At 43.5% G+C, this 19,021-nt stretch overlaps 1 protein-coding gene across 28 annotated transcripts in view; it reads right to left on the minus strand.

The window, feature by feature from the left end:
• LOC126993259 (uncharacterized) overlaps positions 1–18,703 on the minus strand; it is a 40,322-nt gene extending 21,619 nt beyond the window's left edge. For 5 of the 28 annotated variants that reach the window (XR_007747570.1, XR_007747567.1, XR_007747565.1 and 2 more), the window contains exons 1-2: positions 17,465–18,703; positions 17,330–17,412 (exon numbers count right to left, since the gene is read on the minus strand). Coding sequence is in view for 22 of the 28 variants with exons in the window: in XM_050852194.1 (XP_050708151.1) it covers positions 17,330–17,353 (24 nt within the window). In the remaining 6 variants the exon portion in view is untranslated. The remainder of the gene's footprint in view (positions 1–17,329; positions 17,413–17,464) is intronic. The other 23 variants (XM_050852194.1, XM_050852204.1, XM_050852200.1 and 20 more) reach the window with 23 other exon arrangements.
• Positions 18,704–19,021: the final 318 nt, after the last annotated feature.

Below are 19,021 nucleotides of genomic sequence, written 5' to 3' on the forward strand. Positions count from 1 at the left end.
CCAGTCAAACCAAAGGTAGGTCAAAACCTAATATCTTCTGAAATGCAATATTGTTAAAATGTGTTTTACAAGAGACACATTTTCCATATTGTATTTTAAGTGTCACAGTAAAATATGTGCGGGATAGAGGGGTTCAAAAAATTTCATTTGTGTTTCTGTATTCCTTAAGGACTATCTCCGAAGAAGGCGGGTCTGGTAGGCTCAGCCATTGGCCCTCCTTCAACGATCGGTAGTGGACGAAAACGAAAACAAGCGAATACAGGAACAAACGGTAAGTTTCTACGTTTTTATTGCGCACACGTCTGTTCTAAGGAAAAAATTGTAATTTCACTATTTCTCTCTAATATTATTTTACCTTTCTTCAGACACCTGCAGGAAAAGCAAGCCCGTCGTGAGGGATTCTCCCATCCAAACAGTTCTCCACAGCCAGGACCCAGCGGTTATAACCCGGGACGGCTGACAACAACACCTCACCAACACCAGGTGAAATAAGCCAACATTTCAACGGGGCCTTAACAACGATCGACGTGCCCGTCCCACCAGCAGACAACGGCGACATTGCATCATATTTCAACAACAACACTGGCCGTCTTCGCGAGGCAGTAGAGTCTGTATTCCAAGGCTGCCAGCAGGTTAGACCTCCTTCTTTTAAAGTGTACGTTGACATGCATCTGCGCTTAGTCAGAGAAGACCCCGACGGTGGAGTTCAATATAGAGATATGTATATGAGAAGTCATATGCAGGTAATTAGCTATGGCGATATGGATTCATATGTACGTGAACTATCCGAATATTTTGTTAATCGGTTTGAACATGACATGTCGGACGAAGAGGGCAGTGGATTTACGTTAGATGAAATAGTTAGCGTAAAATTTTCCTTCTCTCTTATAATGCTGCACAATAGTATTGGAGAGTATGTGCCCTATCCTAAGGGTGTTCCAGGGAAAACACAAGTTCTCAACCCTTCGGGACCCACGGACTGTGTTTTCCAAGTTCTAACAGCTTATCGCTATCTAAAGTCAAGAAATGTAGTTCCATCGGGCAGGCAATGGGAGAATGCTTGCTTGGCCTCTATTAATACGGGTAACATTCCAACCCCGGTATCCTGGGAAGACCTCGGTCGGCTTGAAAGATTAAACAACATAAGTATTCGCGTTTACTGTCTAGACAACGTTGAAGACAAAAAAGGCGAACTAACTCTAGTCAGAAAGGGGCTCAAAGATCAAGAAGTTGTTCATTGTCTGTTGTTGGGGAACAGACACCTAGCTCTTATCCAAGACTTTGACGCATACATGAACCTGTTTACCTGCCAACGTCGCGGGAAAAAAATGTTTTGCGATATCTGCCTGTGCGCCTGTGAGAACAAGGCAACGCTTGCTGAACATGTGCTAATTTGCCCAACGATGATCACAAGACTAAGATTCCCACCCGCGGGTTCTACTGTGAAATTTATTAATCATGCTAAGGCATATGAGCCATCTTATTTAGCATTCTATGACTTTGAGAGTATTCTCGTACAGCCTTCTTCGAATGTGTCTGGATGTGTAAAGAGACATCACTTTGCCATAGCGTATGCTTACATTATAGTGAATAGAAACGGAGAAACAGTACAAAGCGGATCCTATTGTGGAAGTAATGCTGTAAACCATTTTATTCATACAATGCAGTGTGCCTGGAAAAAGTTGAAATTTTCTAAAGGCTACAATAAAATCAACATGACCGATGAAGATACGACACGTCACAATGAGCAAACTCACTGTCTTCTCTGCAAACAGGGTTTTTTAAAAGGTAAAGGAGTAAAACATCATGACCATGAAAATCAGGAAACAATTACATTGAGCTTATTGTAATAGATGCAACCTCCAAATGAAAAATCACAAATTGCAGCTCACTCTCATTGCACATAATGCTAATTACGACATGTCGTTAATCCTGCGTGAATTAACGATACCTGACTTGAAAATCAAACTAAGACCAAAACGTTCAGTTCACAAATACCATGAAGTCATCATAAATGACTTGAGATTTATTGACTCGTATGCCTTTATGTCTGGTTCACTCGCGGCTTTAGCGAACCAATTCATCAGTAATGGGAACGAACCCATATGCACACAACAGATGTTGAAAGATGTGCCAGCACCTGCGTTGCCATTATTGATCAAGGGAAAGCAGGTGTTTTGTTATGACTATATGGATTCGATGGAACGACTTTCTGAGACACGTCTTCCATCCCGCGAAGATTTTTTCAATTCGCTTCAAGAAGCAGAACTTTCCGAAAGTGATTATAAACATGCTCAGAATGTTTGGAAAGTAGCTGGGTGTCAGAGCCTGAAGGACTATTTGTTGCTTTATGTAAAAGTGGATGTTGGTCTTCTATGTGATGTCTTCCTAGAGTGGAGAGGTATTTTGAAAACCCAGTGGAGGTTGGATATTGTAAATTATGTTAGCCTGCCAGGATTTGCCTATGACTCCTTTCTGCTAAAAACACAGCAGGAATTAGAGGTGCTTAGTAGCCCAGACATATATCATTGCATTCAAACAAATGTGCGTGGGGGCTACACAAGTGTTGTGCGTCGTTTTGTACGCGCCAATAACATCTACACGAACCCTCAGTTTAATCCAAAACATGATAGAAGCACTTTCCTTTCATATCTTGACTTCAACAGTCTTTATCCCACTGTAATGCAAGAGAAGTTGCCATGTGGGGATATGAGAAAACTAGATGAGACAGAAATGCAGTCGTTTTTGAGCGGGGGCTTGGTCAATCAAGCAACCGATGGCGATTTTGGATATCTCATTCTGTGCGATACTGAGGCTGTCTCACGTGAAGTCGTTGAGAAAACGGATGACCTCCCACTGATCATCAGAAGACACAATATCACCAACAGAGATATATCGTCAGTCACACGCGAATGGTATGAAGAAGAAAACCGTCCAGCACCGTGTAAGAACATAAAACTGATTGGAACACATGCTGCTCAGGAGAATATGCTGTTTGCTCTGCCCCCTCCTTAAACTACTTATTCAACTAGGCCTGGTTGTTAAAAAGTGCATGCTATTTATACGTTTAAGCAAAAGCACTTTCTTGCGGACTTCATTCAGGATAACATAGAAGCCCGCAAAAGTGCTACTTGCCCTATCAAGAAAAATGCAATCAAGTGTATTTCAAACAGCATTTTTGGTCGATTCCTTATGAACGTGGCCAAATATAGTGAAGACATAGATATTGTCACCAACCGCGAAAAGTTTTTGAAGCTGGCCCGAAGTCCTTACTTTAAACGCGTTGTACCTCTCAATGATGGCCATGTAGTTGTAACTCGCCATAGGAAATATTCACGGGTGAATCATCCAAACTACATTGGCTACTACATCCTAGAGCTGTCCAAGCTGCGACTATATGATTTCTATTACAATGTGTTGAAGGCTCATTACGGGGATCGGGCGAAACTAGTGTATTGCGACACTGATTCCTTAATAACAGAAATTGAAACTCCTGATCTATTAACAGAGTACTCGCAGGAACCCTTCAAAAGCTATATAGACACAAGTAACTTTAGCCCTCGCATTCCTTGTACAGCACAGACAACAAAGGAAAGCTTGGATTTCTCAAGTCTGAAGTTGGGTAAAGAACCATCTCAGAATTTGTAGGTGTAAAACCAAAATGCTACTCCATCCTCTTGGCAGACGGTGACCGGTTGAGTTCAGCTAAGGGCGTTCCAAAGTTCATAAAGAAGAAAATTGCTCATCAGCGATACAAAGACGCCCTATTCCAGAAGCAAACTTTTACATTGTACTATCAGTGTTTAACAGTGCGAAATGGACGAATGATTACATTAAAATATCCCAAGAGAGGGATATCTGTAGTTGAGGACAAAAGATACTACATTAGCACCTTGGAGTCGCGATCTTACGGTCATCCTGATAATTCTATAGGGATAGAGGAGGAAGAGCAGGAGGAGGAGGTAGCCCAGATCATGACACTGTCAAACGAAGAAAATTTGGAGGAAGGCGATGAAAGAGACATAACAGAAGCGAGACTAGCCGAGGTAATGGGTGGGCAAGAGATCGGTGAAATGGGAGAACTAGAAGAAGAAACCTATGAATTGTGGGGAGAACGGGATGTGCTGGTCGAGCAATATTTTCCTTGATAAAACGGGTAGAGGCGGATGATGACATGTTAATGCAAGCCGCGGAACAGGAAGAAATAAATCAAATGCTCTCATCATCCCCCCTTGAATATATGCTAGTAGATACAGACTTTTCAGAATAAATTGTAGTTGTTTATAAGATAGGGACTGGTGTGAATGTTGTATATACTGTTTATAGTGTAAGAATTTGCCTGCTAATGTTATGTTAAATATAAAATATATGTAAATATATTCTGTATATAGGACTAATGTTGGAGCCTTTGATATTATAAAATTGCACATGATGAATCTGGAATCATAATTTGACCAAATTCCAATAAACATTGAGTTTGTTTGACTTGTTTATATGACCTTTATCAAAAACGGATGAAAAAAACACAATAATTGTCTTAAAATTTATTCGATTTGTGGAAACATGAATAAAACGCTTTTATGTTTCGATCCGGCTCATGCATAAAAGACTGCCCGCCAAATCAGGCGGGCGGCGGCGGCGGCGGCGGCGGCGGTAGCGAGAGGTGCGGCGGCAAGATGCGACAGGATTGCTCGGGCGGGCGGGGGGGGGGCTGCACGGGGTAGTGGCGGTGACGGGTGAGGACCTGTGAGTGGAGCCAGACCTCTGATTTAAGCATGGTATACAACCACCCCACCCCCCGATAAAGGAACTAGAAAATTACTTATGCTTCATGGAATGTAATACAATTCATTATGAAAAAATCAATAAGTCAATACTTACTTTTTATGAACACGTGTTAAATGTTTGATGACATACGGGCATTATAAACTTGCTGTAAGCGAATCGCATCACGTGTTCATCATTCCTCGAATATTCGGTCTTGGAAAACTCCATACATATTTTTTAAAGATTTTATCTTAAACACAAGTGCTAAAAATTGTATGAAAAGTACATGGAATAATCCCAGCAAACATAGCTTCTCGTGCTTTGAAGTCGAAATTCATTTTATACATACTGAGCCCTGGGTAATCAATATATTTGAAATGATCAGAGTATAATTTTGGATCGAGAGCATAACTATCTAGGAACACTGCCATGCCCGGTTCATAGTAGAGACAAATCCAGTGTCCCATTTCTCTTTTAGAATAACTTGGTAGCGTATTGACGATGCACACTATAGGTTTTCTATATCGAGGTATAGAGTTTACCTCGTCTGCCAATAACACGCCTAAAAACAAGGCTTGCTTTCCAATGTGCCCCCTCAATCCTCTTTCAATCTCCATGTTGTTCATCGCACAGCCGCTTCAAGCGCGCACATCACACTGCAGCCGTCTTTCAGAATTAACTGTTATTATACCCACTGTTTCGCCAAACAGTATCAACAGACGGTTCTCGTTTTCTCCCTTGCTTAGATTCAAGCTAAGTCTAAGCCCCCCATTCATTTCAACGGGCAAATTATCATTCAAGTTTTCAGCACGCAAATCAAATGTGCAAATCATTGCCCCCTTGCCGAAAATATCCTTTCCGATTAAATGGTCTTTGTGAAAACCAAGTGCATCCAAAGTACGATGGTAGAGCTCAGCATAGTCATGAGGGAATTTACTAGGAATATTATACATGGTTCTACCATTAACACTTAAGCTTATTTGACTTATATCGCCATGGCTCAAATACAATGGATTTAGCGTATAGTCGCCAGAATGAGCTTCCATGCTCGTTATAATAAGCGAGAGTTTTTCCGGAATAACATCACCCCACGGTTGATCATACGTTCCTGAGGTTTGGTCTTTGGCTAGCACATAGGTTTTCAAGAGGGTTTTGGTAAATGTCGATTTACAAAGATTCCTGTGGCGAGAGACGCGTTCAAAGCATGAAGTGCATTAGGATAAGGAAACAGTCGCGTATAAAGCAGCTTGGCTGAATCTATATGCAGACGAATGTTATCGCCAGTTGGAGAATTTAGCAGCCATGCATTACTAGATAGTTCCATTCTGAGTCTAATCGAAATACCATCGAGCAAGTAACTGTCTAAAGAACTTATATCCAGAAGAAGCGGGGTACAGAGTTGTATACCGTGAGTCTTAACCCGCTTCATAATGGTCTTGTGTTGCGCGCTGGCATTGTCAAAGTATTCTGCTGTTACTTTGGAAATAAAACCGTTCTCTGGGATGGTAATATTAGCATTGGCTCCAATTGTATTCAATTTGTTGGGCGACAAAGTATTCAGCATTTTAACGTATGACGTGTACCCATAAAGTACATTATTGTCAACAGCTACATCTCCCAAAAACATTGCACTGATTTGAATAGGCTGTGCGCGGTATTATTTGCAAATTCAACGTGTTGAACGTCTTCGAGAGGAGTAGTATTGTCTGGCTTAGTTAAGCGTAAAGAGGTGTGCAACACCAATTTCCCCAAATCAATAAAACTGCCAAGTGTTCCAGGAATGAGAAATTCTATATATCTATCGGATAATTTCATATTGAATCCGAGGTTAGTAGGTAAAACATCAGCATCATAACGGAGGCAATCGTTGTTTCCAATAATCTCATTTTGTTAGGGGGAAACAATTCACTGACACCGGCGGCATATTGCCCCAGGGGAGAACGCGGGTTCCGACACCAACCGCGCTGGTGATGCTCGCCATACTGCTCTTAGTTCAACAATGATTACAACTCGGTAAAGATGTCCTTTTATAACACCTTTTCCTCCCGACTCGCTTGACTTTCTTTTTCCCGCTTCCTCTAGTCAATTTCATTGCAGCTTGCTTTAAGGAATTAATTCCATGCTTTTTATAGAGCTTCTCAAGTTGCTTCCCTGTGAAATATCATCTAGAACGTTGTTTCCAAATGTTCGAGCTGAAGGCACAATGACATTTTTCACTAGGAAAGGAAAGCTCTTTTAGCGAGTCCAGCTAAAACCGAGAATAAACCCCGCCTCTGTGATAGCTTGGTTCATAAGAAAGTGTGACTATATCATCAATACCACTCCCTCGGGATGATATCTGTTTGCCATTCGAAAACAGGGTATGCTATTCTGCTACGGAAGGAGGATGAATGTAACCCGCATGGCGGCGGCGAGGAGACTGTCTTTCAAATGGACAACATTCCTATTAATACAGCAAAATGTACTCAAAGATTCAACGCGATCGGATATGAAGTAAACATGTAACAGGGTATCCTTCTTCGAAATGCATAGGACGACCTTTTGATCTGTGAGTTTAATAGAAATCGAATCAATTACTTTGGATTTAAGGGACTTATATATAGTTGGATGCACGCCTTTTGTTAGACCTCCAGAGAGCGAAAAGGCATCAAGAATATTTACATTTTTCCCTGCATACCTAGAGGGATTGACAAGGTCAGTGTAAATGAGAACACACTGTACGTCACCATTTCTCAACAGAGGGGCATGACCATGTAGCGGAACAAGAACGGGGTTTTTTTGTTTTCATGTACCCAAGGAAGAAAACACAGCATAACCTAAGTTGGGGACAAAACCGAGAACCTGGGCCAGTCGCGCATCAAAGGAAACCTTAATAAATACAACTTGTGGATGATAACCATTGTAGCAGAACAAAGTTAAATGATCATTTGCGGAGCTAAATGCAAGAACCTCTCTAGAATACGCTAGTAAATGGTAGTTGTATCCATCGACCATCTCCTTTATCAATGTCGTTATTATACCGTTAACACACATCAGCAAATACCCAGTGGCATTATACAAGATATTATCATTAATAGCCTTTGACAGTGTGCGTCTTTCAATAGCTTCTGAATCTGGCGTTGGTCTTATACCACATTCAAGGTGTATACTACACTCTGGTTCACCCGGTTTAACAATGTAATACCGACGGGGAAGCAACACGTTCAGTAGACCGACTTCATATTCCACGTCCTTGTCTAATGTTAGAGTTTGTATATTATTAGTAAAGCTAGTGCTGGAATTGGGGTAAATTTCCCCATCCGCAATGCTGGTAACATATATATGATGTGACTCCATTTAGAGCAAGCAAGACACTAGCAAAATATTATAATTATTTCATTATATAGAGGTAGACATGACGAGATGCCAATTACATATTGAAGGTAAATCATACTAAACATCATTACATTGTTATTTATTGACATATTTTACATTTAGTGATGTACATAATTATTGGGAAATTGTCTGGAGCTATAGTTATTCAGGATCCACGTCGACTACAGCACCGTCCGTTTTCTTTTCCATTCGTCAGCCACAGCATCGTCCTCTGTATCCACCAGTTTCCTCTTCCTGTTTCGCTCGGGAGACACAGATAGAGTTAATTTTGTTTCAGGCTCATCGCAGGTCCACCATCTGTCCAGGATGACGCACGATATATTATGCAGTTGGAGTTCAGCCGCAGCCTCTTGGAGATGCGGTTGGTAGTCAACTTTCCACAACACGTAAAGAATTCCAGCGCTTGCAATATTGTAGGGGAAGACGACACTTGTAATGTTGCTTTTAATCACCCATTCTACCAGTTTTGTGATGGACTCTTTAAACCAGCGGAGGCGGTTATCATAACTGTCTTCCTTTACCCCACGAATGAAATTTTGATCTCTTGACGTCTGAAGATATCCTTGGTTTATAGGGTTATTTTCCAGTTCGCGGCCAGGAGCATACTGGGTTAGGATACACGCCACAGAAGGGAGATTTTCACTCGGAGGATAGCGAATATGCAGACTACCGGGAATACCACGATCTTCCCAGCGACACCTGTTCAGTTGATAGATCGGGCTTCTTTCGCGGTAGAGATTACTGTGCGGGTATAATCCATGTAGGCGTCCAGTAAACCCCCTCTTTTCGTAGCAGGAACTGCAGTTGAGGGAAGAAACGATGATGGTCTTGTTGTTGCGGTAGATGTCATCGCCAGGAGAACCGTCTTTGTAGTTGAACACGTAGGCGTCCGACATGGTGTCCTCTGGTATACTGGTGAGTGATGAATAGTACCGCTTCAGCTGATGGCGAGGGACGAGTAGCGAACCATCGTCCCATCTGCTCTCTCTTATAAGCCCGCTCGGGGCACCACCGTGTCCGAGCGTGTTCGTCCTCGCCTCCGGCATTTCTCTCTCCATGACGTCGCCGCCCCCTCTGTATAAGTCGCGCGTATTTTTTATTTCGCTAGGTAATACACCCGTGGCGTCAATGATGTGTTTTATATCAGCAATGTCAGCAATCGTTGGTTTTTGACTTGCATTAGAGAGTAAATTCAACATGTACAGGATATTGGAGGATCGAACAGAAGACAATAGGTTGCCTCGGCTATCCCATTTTACGATGGGATTGTCTTTTATTCGTTCTAGCATCATATTGACGTATGGCACGTCGATACTTTTAACATACAGAGGTATTAAATTACTTATTTCAGGATTGGAGGATATCTTGTTCTCCCTAATCCCTGTGACTCTAAGTTCCACGGGTGGTAGTTTTGTGGTTTTGTATACACCAGATCGCGATATTTTCTTTTTTTTGTAGCTTTTCTTTCTTACAGAGCGAGACGACGGGTTCAATCTTGTAGGAGTGCTTGGTCTTGCACCATGGGAGGACACGACAGGACCGCTGCTGCTTGCTGGCACATGTTCAGAGACCGGCATATGATCAGGATGGGTCGACTGCGGGTTGAAACACGATTGGCCGTTGACCCCGCACTCGTGGAGTGGGCCCATTTAGGCTTCATCCCCGTTAAAGCACGCACAGGGGTAGACTCCGGCACAAGAGAATCCGTGCGCATGATCCAAATAATTTTCCGATCAAGGAAGCGGCAATAGGTAGTATAGCAGCTAATATATTACCGCCCGTCTCGATGTCAATATAAGTCTTTTCTTATGGAGAGGAGTTTTCTTTCTAGCTATGGCACGTATGTCTTCCCGATAGTTACGTAATTTCTTGATAACTTTGCTATTGAGGGTGAGGTGCTTCTTTAACAAATTGGAAAATATTTCAGATATACAGTTCAATTGTTCTCGAGCTGCTTGCTTAATAGCACGGTTTCTATCTTTACTTTTAATTTCTTCAAAAGTAAGACAAAGTTTTTGTGTGCACTGAGGAGTGGTGTCTTTTACGCATTTTCTACAATATCATTAGCGTCAATCCAGCTGTTGAATGAAGCAGGGTATCCAACCACGATACAAAATACTGCTTTTCCTTTATTTTTTCGTGAACGCAGTATTTTAATATCGTATGTCTCAGGCAGAGCGCTTAAGACGAGCTCTGGCGCGTAGAATATCCCCTGTATTGGTTCTCCAGACAAATCTTCTAAGAGATAAGTTCTTGGGCGATTCTTGTGTTTAATTGATTTTATGCGAAAGAGCTCGTGAGTATTTTGCTGCGTGTATCCTTTATGGAATACAGAGGAACGAGCACTTCCAACAAGGCGAACTATTTCCCCAACTGCCAGTCGAGAAGTGATGGAAGACGCTGGTTGCTTCGGGTTTTTATACATTGCGTGGAATTGCCGTTTGATTGCAGATGGGTTTTTTAAGTTATGAATATCAATGGAGTTTGTTTGTTCTTCAGTCCAGAATGGGGCGAGCGGTTGTAGGCACTGACCATGTTTTGCAGCTGATCAATATATCTTGAAGAATTTTGAGACGTGATGAACTTGTAGATGCGTGCTTTAAGTGTACGAATGGCCCGCTCTGCCAAGGCTGCTTTGATCTCACTTGAGTACAAACTTTATAGATTAATGCCAAGGGAACATAAATATTTTCTTACTTTTCGATTCCAGAATTCTGTGCCCAAGTCGGTGTTTAATCTTCGTAAGCCTTCAGAATCTTTATTTTCCACCACTTGTTTAAAGGCCACGAGCATAGTATTTGCGTCTTTATTCCGACACGGGACAACTTGCATATACCTAGAAAACACGTCTATGCATACTAACAAGTAGCCTATGTTATTATTTTCCTTTCTTATATGTCTCACGTCTGCTAAATCTTCAGCAAATATTACTTTGGGTTATGAGGCTATTAACTTTTGCCTTGGGAAATTTTTTAGTCTGTAGCTTATGCAATGTATATGTTTTATTGCTTCTCAAAAAGTTGAATACGTCATCACGTGTTATTGCCGGATTTATACTTTTGCTTTCTCCATAATTTCGCCTGAGAGCTTAAACCATAGGGTTCGTTATGTTGGGAGTATAGTGTGTGTAAGAGTTCCTTCTTCCTGGAGTTCACCATTGGAATACGCGTTCACCTGGGGGTTCTCCAACAATGTTTGAGCGAAACTGTAGGGACTCAGGAGTATTTATACCCAAATCAACAAGAAGATATCCATAAGGACGTGAATATACAGCATATTTATATATATCTACAAACTGGTTTGCCTTCTCTTTCCCGAATATTTGTCTGCCCAGAGTGTGAATTTGAGATAAATCGCGCTGTCTTAACAAGAGGAAATGAGAACAGTTCAGGCTAATATTCCTTGCATGCTTTCCACCCATATATAGATTTTGAGTGATAAATATGCATGAAATATTGTTGTGCCGTCCGCGAGTAAAAGCATCAACCACAATTTTGTTCCTTACAGCATCAATGAAAATATCGTCAAGTACATACAATGTCCCTCTCCGATCAAACGTATCCTCGTTGGCAATTGGATCAATTATTTCAGACGACACTATAACTTTAGGTCCTATTTCTTTATTTCTTTGAAGAGGATGAGACGTTAAGCCACATATGACAATTTTTTTGAACTTTTCATGATACTTCAGAATAAGCTGCTGTACAAGTTCCGATTTTCCAGAGTTGCTATATCCTGCAACTATTATGCGCGCAGGATATTGGAAAATATCGAGAAGGTTCTCTGAATATGTCTCAGTCATAGCGGAAACTCTATTAATGATGGTAATTATTAAAGTATGATGCTTATATAGCACAGAATATGTGTGTGTGTGTGTGTGTGTGTGTGTGTGTGTGTATACAACAAGAACAACAACAACAACAACAATAGCAATTACCCTCACTTTGTGCATGCCCCCCACGTCCGACACCCCCGCTGACGGCCCTCTGACCGTCTTACCCCACTCCGTCACCCCTCGCTGACCACCCTTTCTTCCGTCACCTCCCTCGCTGACCGACCTACTCCCTCCGTCACCCCCTGCTTCCGTACGCTAGCCCGAGGGGGAGAGGGTGAACATGTGAAATAGTGAAAACAATTTTTTTTTTTTGGGGGGGGGGGGGGTGACAAGGTAAAATAGTTGTGGGTAGGGGGTCTAGATACCCCTCTTCCGTAACCCCCACTCCGTCCCCCTGCTCACTTCCTCACCCCCAACCCCACTTCCAGTCCCCCCCGCAAATTACCCCCACTCCCGTAACCCCCCCGCTCACCCCCCCAACCCCCACTTCCAGTCCCCCCCGCTGAGGCAACCCCCACTTCCGTACATTTGTTACTACTGAGTTGCACGTAGGAGGCGACTTGGGAGATGCTTGTAGCTGGCGCCTTGTGAGTTGCACGTAGGTGGGCGCCTTGTGAGATGCCGCGGACGGCTGGTGCGTTGCCGCGGACGGCAGGTGCGGTGCCGCGGACGGCTGGTGCGTTGCCGCGGACGGCAGGTGCGTTGACTCCTTCTTCCCTTGTACGCCTGTCCCCGGAGTTGTTGGTGAGTTCTCGTGGCTTGGAGGAGAACGAGGTAGCGAAGGCACAGGCGCGGGGTGACCGCTGCCAACCAAATGTAACGGGCTTGTCGGGGGGCGTTTAAAGGGTGTTGATTAAGACTTCAGCTTCCTTAAGGCGAATTATATTCGTAGCCTTTATGTACAGAAGCGACGGGCGAGAGCGACTGTCGTTGTGTCAGTCGGACTCTCGTGAAGGAGTGGCGAGTTACAGGTTGGAAAATAATGGTTACAATTGGTCACGTATGTCAAGGTGACCTCCACGCACCATCGGAGTGCTAAGTATACAAAACTGAGACGGTAAACACTGACGGACGACATTCCTATAAGGTGGCGTGATCTATCTGTCGTGGGGTTTTTCCATTGACAATTGTATGCCTAATTCGTGGTGATATTAAATAATAATAATACATTGATATCCTACTATAACAAAGCTTTTGATAAGGTACCACACAGGAGGCTAGTGCATAAACTGAGGTTGCATGGGATAGGGGTACAGTACTAGTGGAGTGGATGGCTCAGGGGTAGAAAACAGAGAGTAGTATTAAATGGGGCCAAGTCTGACTGGAGGGAAGTGGTTAGTGGGGTACCTCAGCTAGGGCCACTTTTGTTCCTAGTATATATTAATGATTTAGATATAGGGATTAGTAGTAAAACACCAAAGTTTGCAGATGATACCAAGATAGCTAGTACAGTACAGGGGCTCAGGACAATTATAGGATGCAAAGGGACTTGGATAGGATGGGCAGATAGGTGGCAGATGGAGTCTAACTCCCGGAAGTGTCAGGTTATGCATATAGGTAAAGATATAATAGGAATTTTAGCTATGAGATGGAAGGAGTTTGGTTAGAGGCAGTTGAGAATGAAAAGGATTTAGGTGTAGTGACAGATAAGACTATGAAATTCTCAAAGCAGTGTTTACAAGCTAGAAATAGGGCAAACAGGATCCTGGGGTTTATAAATAGAAATGTTATAGTTATGAAAGCAAGGAGGTAAGAGGTAGTTTATATAATGCATATGTTAGAGCTCATTTAGAGTATTGTATACAAGCTTGGTCACCACAGGATGTAACTTTGTTAGAAGCAGTTCAGAGAAGAGCAACTAGGATGATGGCAGCAATGAGGCGCCTGGAGTATAGGGAGAGGGTAAAAGAGCTAGATATGTTTTCATTTGAGAGGAGATGTCTAAGGGGGGATATGATAGAGCTATATAAAATGTTTTCAGATTGCGATTACTTAGATGTGGATACTTTCTTTACACTAGAGGAGGGAAACAGGACTAGGGGTCATGATAGGAGAATTAGGAAACAAGGGTGTAGGTTTTTGTTTTTTTTTACAGCTAAGGAGACAGCTCAAGGGCGCAAAGAAAATAATAAAAAAAGGCCCGCTACTCACTGCTCCCGAGCAGAGGTTAAAGGAGTGTCCAAAATCAGAGGTCAATTTCGGGAGGAGAGGTGTCCTGATACCCTCCTTTTGAAAGAGTTCAAGTCGTAGGCAGAAGGAAATACAGATGAAGGAAGATTGTTCCAGAGTTTACCAGCGTGAGAGATGAACGAGTGAAGATGCTGGTTAACTCTTGCATAAGGGGTTTGGACAGTGTAGGGATGAGCATGAGTAGAAAGTCGTGTGCAGCGGGGCCGCGGGAGGAGGGGAGGCATGCAGTTAGCAAGTTCAGAAGAGCAGTCAGCGTGGAAATATCGATAGAAGATAGAAAGAGAGGCAACATCGCGGCGGAGTTTAAGAGGTAGAAGGCTATCAGTAGGAGGAGGAGAGCTGATGAGACGAAGAGCCTTAGCCTCCACTCTGTCCAGAAGAGCTGTGTGAGTGGAGCCCCCCCACACGTGAGATGCATACTCCATACGAGGGCGGACAAGGCCCCTGTATATGGACAGCAACTGTGCGGGGAGAAGAACTGTCGGAGACGAAACAGAACGCCGAACCTCGAGGAAGCTGATTTAGCAAGAGATTTTGAGATTTTGAGTTAAGGATAGACCAAGGACGTTTAGTGTTGAAGAAGGTGACAGCTGAGTGTTGTCGAAGAATAGGGGATAGTTGTTTGGAAGATTGTGTCGAGTGGATAGGTGGAGAAACTGTGTTTTTGAGGCGTTGAAGGACACCAGGTTCTTCTTGCCCCAATCGGAAATAATAGTAAGGTCTGAGGCTAAGCGTTCTGCAGCCTCCAGCCTTGAGTCGTTAAGTTCCTGTAGGGTGGGTCTTCTATCAAAAGAAGTTGAGTAATGCAGAGTGGAATCATTGGCGTAGGAATGGATAGGACAGTTCGTTTTGGAAAGAAGATCATCATTGAACAACAGAAAGAGAGTGGGAGATAGGACAGAACCCTGTGGGACACCACTGTTAATAGATTTAAGGGAAGAACAGTGACCGTCTACCATGGCAGAAATAGAACGGTCAGAAAGGAAACTGGAGATAAAGGTACAGAGAGAAGGATAGAAACCGTAGGAGGGTAGTTTGGAAAGGAAAGATTTGTGCCAGACCCTATCAAAAGCTTTTGATATGTCCAGCGCAATAGCAAAGGTTTCACCGAAACCTATACATATATATATATATATATATATATATATATATATATATATATATATATATATATATATATATATATATATATATATATATATATATATATATATATATATATATATATATATATATATATATATATATATATATATATATATATATATATATATATATATATATATATATATATATATATATATATATATATATATATATATATATATATATATATATATATATATATATATATATATATATATATATATATATATATATATATATATATATATATATATATATATATATATATATATATATATATATATATATATATATATATATATATATATATATATATATATATATATGTAAAGCAATTCATCTGGTACAGTCACAAGGCGCCGTCACTCACTCAGGCTGACCCCAACACCTTCCCTTAGCTACGTCACTGAATTCAGCCATCAGCCTGTATCACGGCACACCCTCAGGCTGTCCCCCCCCTTACTACGTCACTGAATTAAGCCATCAGCCTGTGTCACACCCCCTTCAGGCATGTCCCCCTTACTACGTCATCGACTCAGCCATCCGCCTGTATCACGGCACCCCCTCAGGCTGTCCCCCCCCTTACTACGTCACTGAATTCAGCCATCAGCCTGTATCACGGCACCCCCTCAGGCTGTCCCCCCCTTTACTACGTCACTGAATTTAGCCATCAGACTTGAGCCTGTATCACGCACCCTTAGCTGGGCACGATAACAGAAAACCTTATTCCCGATAACCGATAACTGATAATGGAAAACTTTATGGGTGATAACCGATATTCGTTAACTGGAGACACAAATGTAGGCGATAACCGATAACCGATACCCGATATAAATCCACAATTCCGATACTAGCTAGCGATAAGTCCGATAGGCGAAAACGATACTATATTGATATTTCAAATAAAAAAAAATATAGGTGAATTTAAATTTTCATTATCTGTATGTTAGAAAACTTACAAAACCTGAAAACCACACGTTGACGCGTACCTATGGACGGTAATACTAGAAATGCCTGAACCGTGTTGTGTTATTTGGCGTCCCCACCGTCAAAAGCTGGCGCTTTTGTTTACAAACACTGGTCTCTCGTGAACTGCGCATGCTCAGACCAGCAAGCGTAGACCTGTACAGTCTCACAAAGCTTTTTAACCGTAATTAAGAGTTGCTGGAAGGCTGAATCAGACATACAGTACCGCCATCCTCGCTGTTTCTAGAACGACACTATATGTCTGATTCAGCCTTCCAGCAACTCTTAATGTGTTAAAAAGCTTTACGAGACTGTACAGGGCTACGCTTACTGGTCTGAGCATGTGCAGTTCACGAGAGACCAGTGTTTGTAAACAAAAGTGCCAGCTTTTGACGATGGGACACCAAATAACACAACACCGGGTGCCTTCAATACCATGGGATGCTCACAAACGAATATGGAATATCAAATTTGAGGCAGTGAATAATCATTTTTTGGGCAAAGTTAAATGATTTTTCTCTTTGATATATTGATTTTTGAGTCTAACATAACAAAATAAGCTAGTGTTTTAATGTTGATGATCTAAGTAAGAAATCTCTTCACCGAAGATATTTCATACCCGAAGTTTTTTCACACAACACCGGGCGCCCGGGCACGTGTAGGGAGGAGACAACGTTTTTTTTCTGAGAGGGGGAAAAAGTAGCGATTATCGCTAGTTTGGTTATAAAAGTAACGAAGATACCGATATATATTTAAATAAGTAGCGAATGGCCGATAACCCGATTTTGTTATCAGCGATAAAGTATCGCGATAAGTTATCGCGATAACGCCCAGCTATGATGGCACCCCCTCAGGCTGTCCCCCCCTACCACGTCACCGCCTCTCGTTCTTTTTTCGCCCTGGCAGAGGGCGGGCTTGTTCGTTCTCTTTGTTATGTTGCCATTGAGCTGACTCCCTTTATGTAAGAAAAAAAGGCAAGGTAGGAGATTTTGGTGCGGGAATGTTCTGAGGAATAATACATTTGTTTATTCCTTCAAGGTTATGACTCACCGGCCCCTTCCCTGCAGACGCCATGCCGTTGCTGCTGGTGGTGGTGCTGGTGGTAGTGGTGGTGGTGGTGGTGGCCTGACAACCTCCTGCTGGCCGCGGTGGTGGTAGTGGTGGTGGTGGTGGTGGCCTGACAACCTCCTGCTGGCCGCGGTGGTGGTGGTGGTGGTGGTGGCCTGACAACCTCCTGCTGGCCGCGGTGGTGGTGGTGGTGGTGGTGGCCTGACAACCTCCTGCTGGCCGCGGTGGTGGTGGTGGTGGCCTGACAACCTCCTGCTGGCCGCGGTGGTGGTGGTGGTGGTGGTGGCCTGACAACCTCCTGCTGGCCGCGGTGGTGGTGGTGGTGGTGGTGGTGGCCTGACAACCTCCTGCTGGCCGCGGTGGTGGTGGTGGTGGTGGTGGCCTGACAACCTCCTGCTGGCCGCGGTGGTGGTGGTGGTGGTGGTGGCCTGACAACCTCCTGCTGGCCGCGGTGGTGGTGACGCAGCGCCCCTCGCCGCGGTGGTGTCTGTCAGGTCTTCAGGAGGGCGCGCCTCGGCTATGCTGGAGTCGGTCACTGGTGGCTATGAGGCGGTGTCGTGCTAAATATCACGCCGCGAGTGTCTGGGCCACTGCTATTGTGCCACGCACGACACCGTCGGGCGGTGCTGATAAGAAGACCCTGCACTCTGATCCCGCAGATTAGGTCAGATAACGGCACCAAAGAGAGATACTGGAGGAACATGTCCCTCACACAGCTTATGCATTTCTTCTCAGCCATGGCGCACTCCTGGGATTTATGATTGCCAGCGCATTTGAAACAATCTGGGGCGTCTCCATTGGTCTGGGCAGTACAGTTGGCCTCAAGATGGCCGTATCCCTGACAACGATAGCATATCATTGCATGGTGTCTGTCTCTCACTGTGTATATTCCCCATTCTAATTTTAGCTTGTCTTGTGACTCAGCTCTCTCACAGTTGGGTCACACCTCAAAATGTAGCGCCTCGTGCCGCCAGCCGCAGGCTTGCTAAAGATCAGCTCAGTGTTATCCTCAACACCCTCAATTGTGTGTAAGAACTCATTGCGGTCTAAGATGGTCTCCTATATCTCTTCCTTGGTCTCCTCTTTATGCACATTGCATCTTTGGGTTCATCTTTCCAACACTCTTGGTACTAATTTGCTCAACAGACTCCAGCAGTTTTTGAGCAGCCTCAGCCCTTGTGTTCTCATTATCAAAGTTCATGACAATGTTACCTCCATTAGTGAGGCTTGAATCAGTTCTTTGAATGCCATTCCATGCCTGGGAGACTCCATCCTTCATGTCTGTTGCCTTCTTTTCCTGTGTAGAAGCTTTTACAACTAAGCGATTCTTGTTGACGGTCTTGCCTCTCCTTAATGCCACCTCAGCCCAGCTGGACTCAGCGTGCTCAGCACGTTTATTAAGCGTGTCAACAAGTGATCCTCCTGCACCCTCACAGCCCTCTAACCATACCTGGGCACTTCCGCACCTCGGTCCGCACCTCCGCACCTGCGGACCGCCAAACGATCAGGTGCGGAAAGTTTGCAAAGGTGTAGCGGACAGGCGAAATTTTGGGTCCAGACTTCCGCACCTGAGATTTTCCGAGACAAAACAACGAAGACGCCAAACAGTCCGCGGCATTACTTTCGCGCGTTTTGGCGGGCTGCTGTGTGCTGCTCTCTGTGCCAAGTTTGTTT

Source organism: Eriocheir sinensis, unplaced genomic scaffold (assembly GCF_024679095.1).
Source record: "Eriocheir sinensis breed Jianghai 21 unplaced genomic scaffold, ASM2467909v1 Scaffold593, whole genome shotgun sequence".
Taxonomy (NCBI): domain Eukaryota; kingdom Metazoa; phylum Arthropoda; class Malacostraca; order Decapoda; family Varunidae; genus Eriocheir; species Eriocheir sinensis.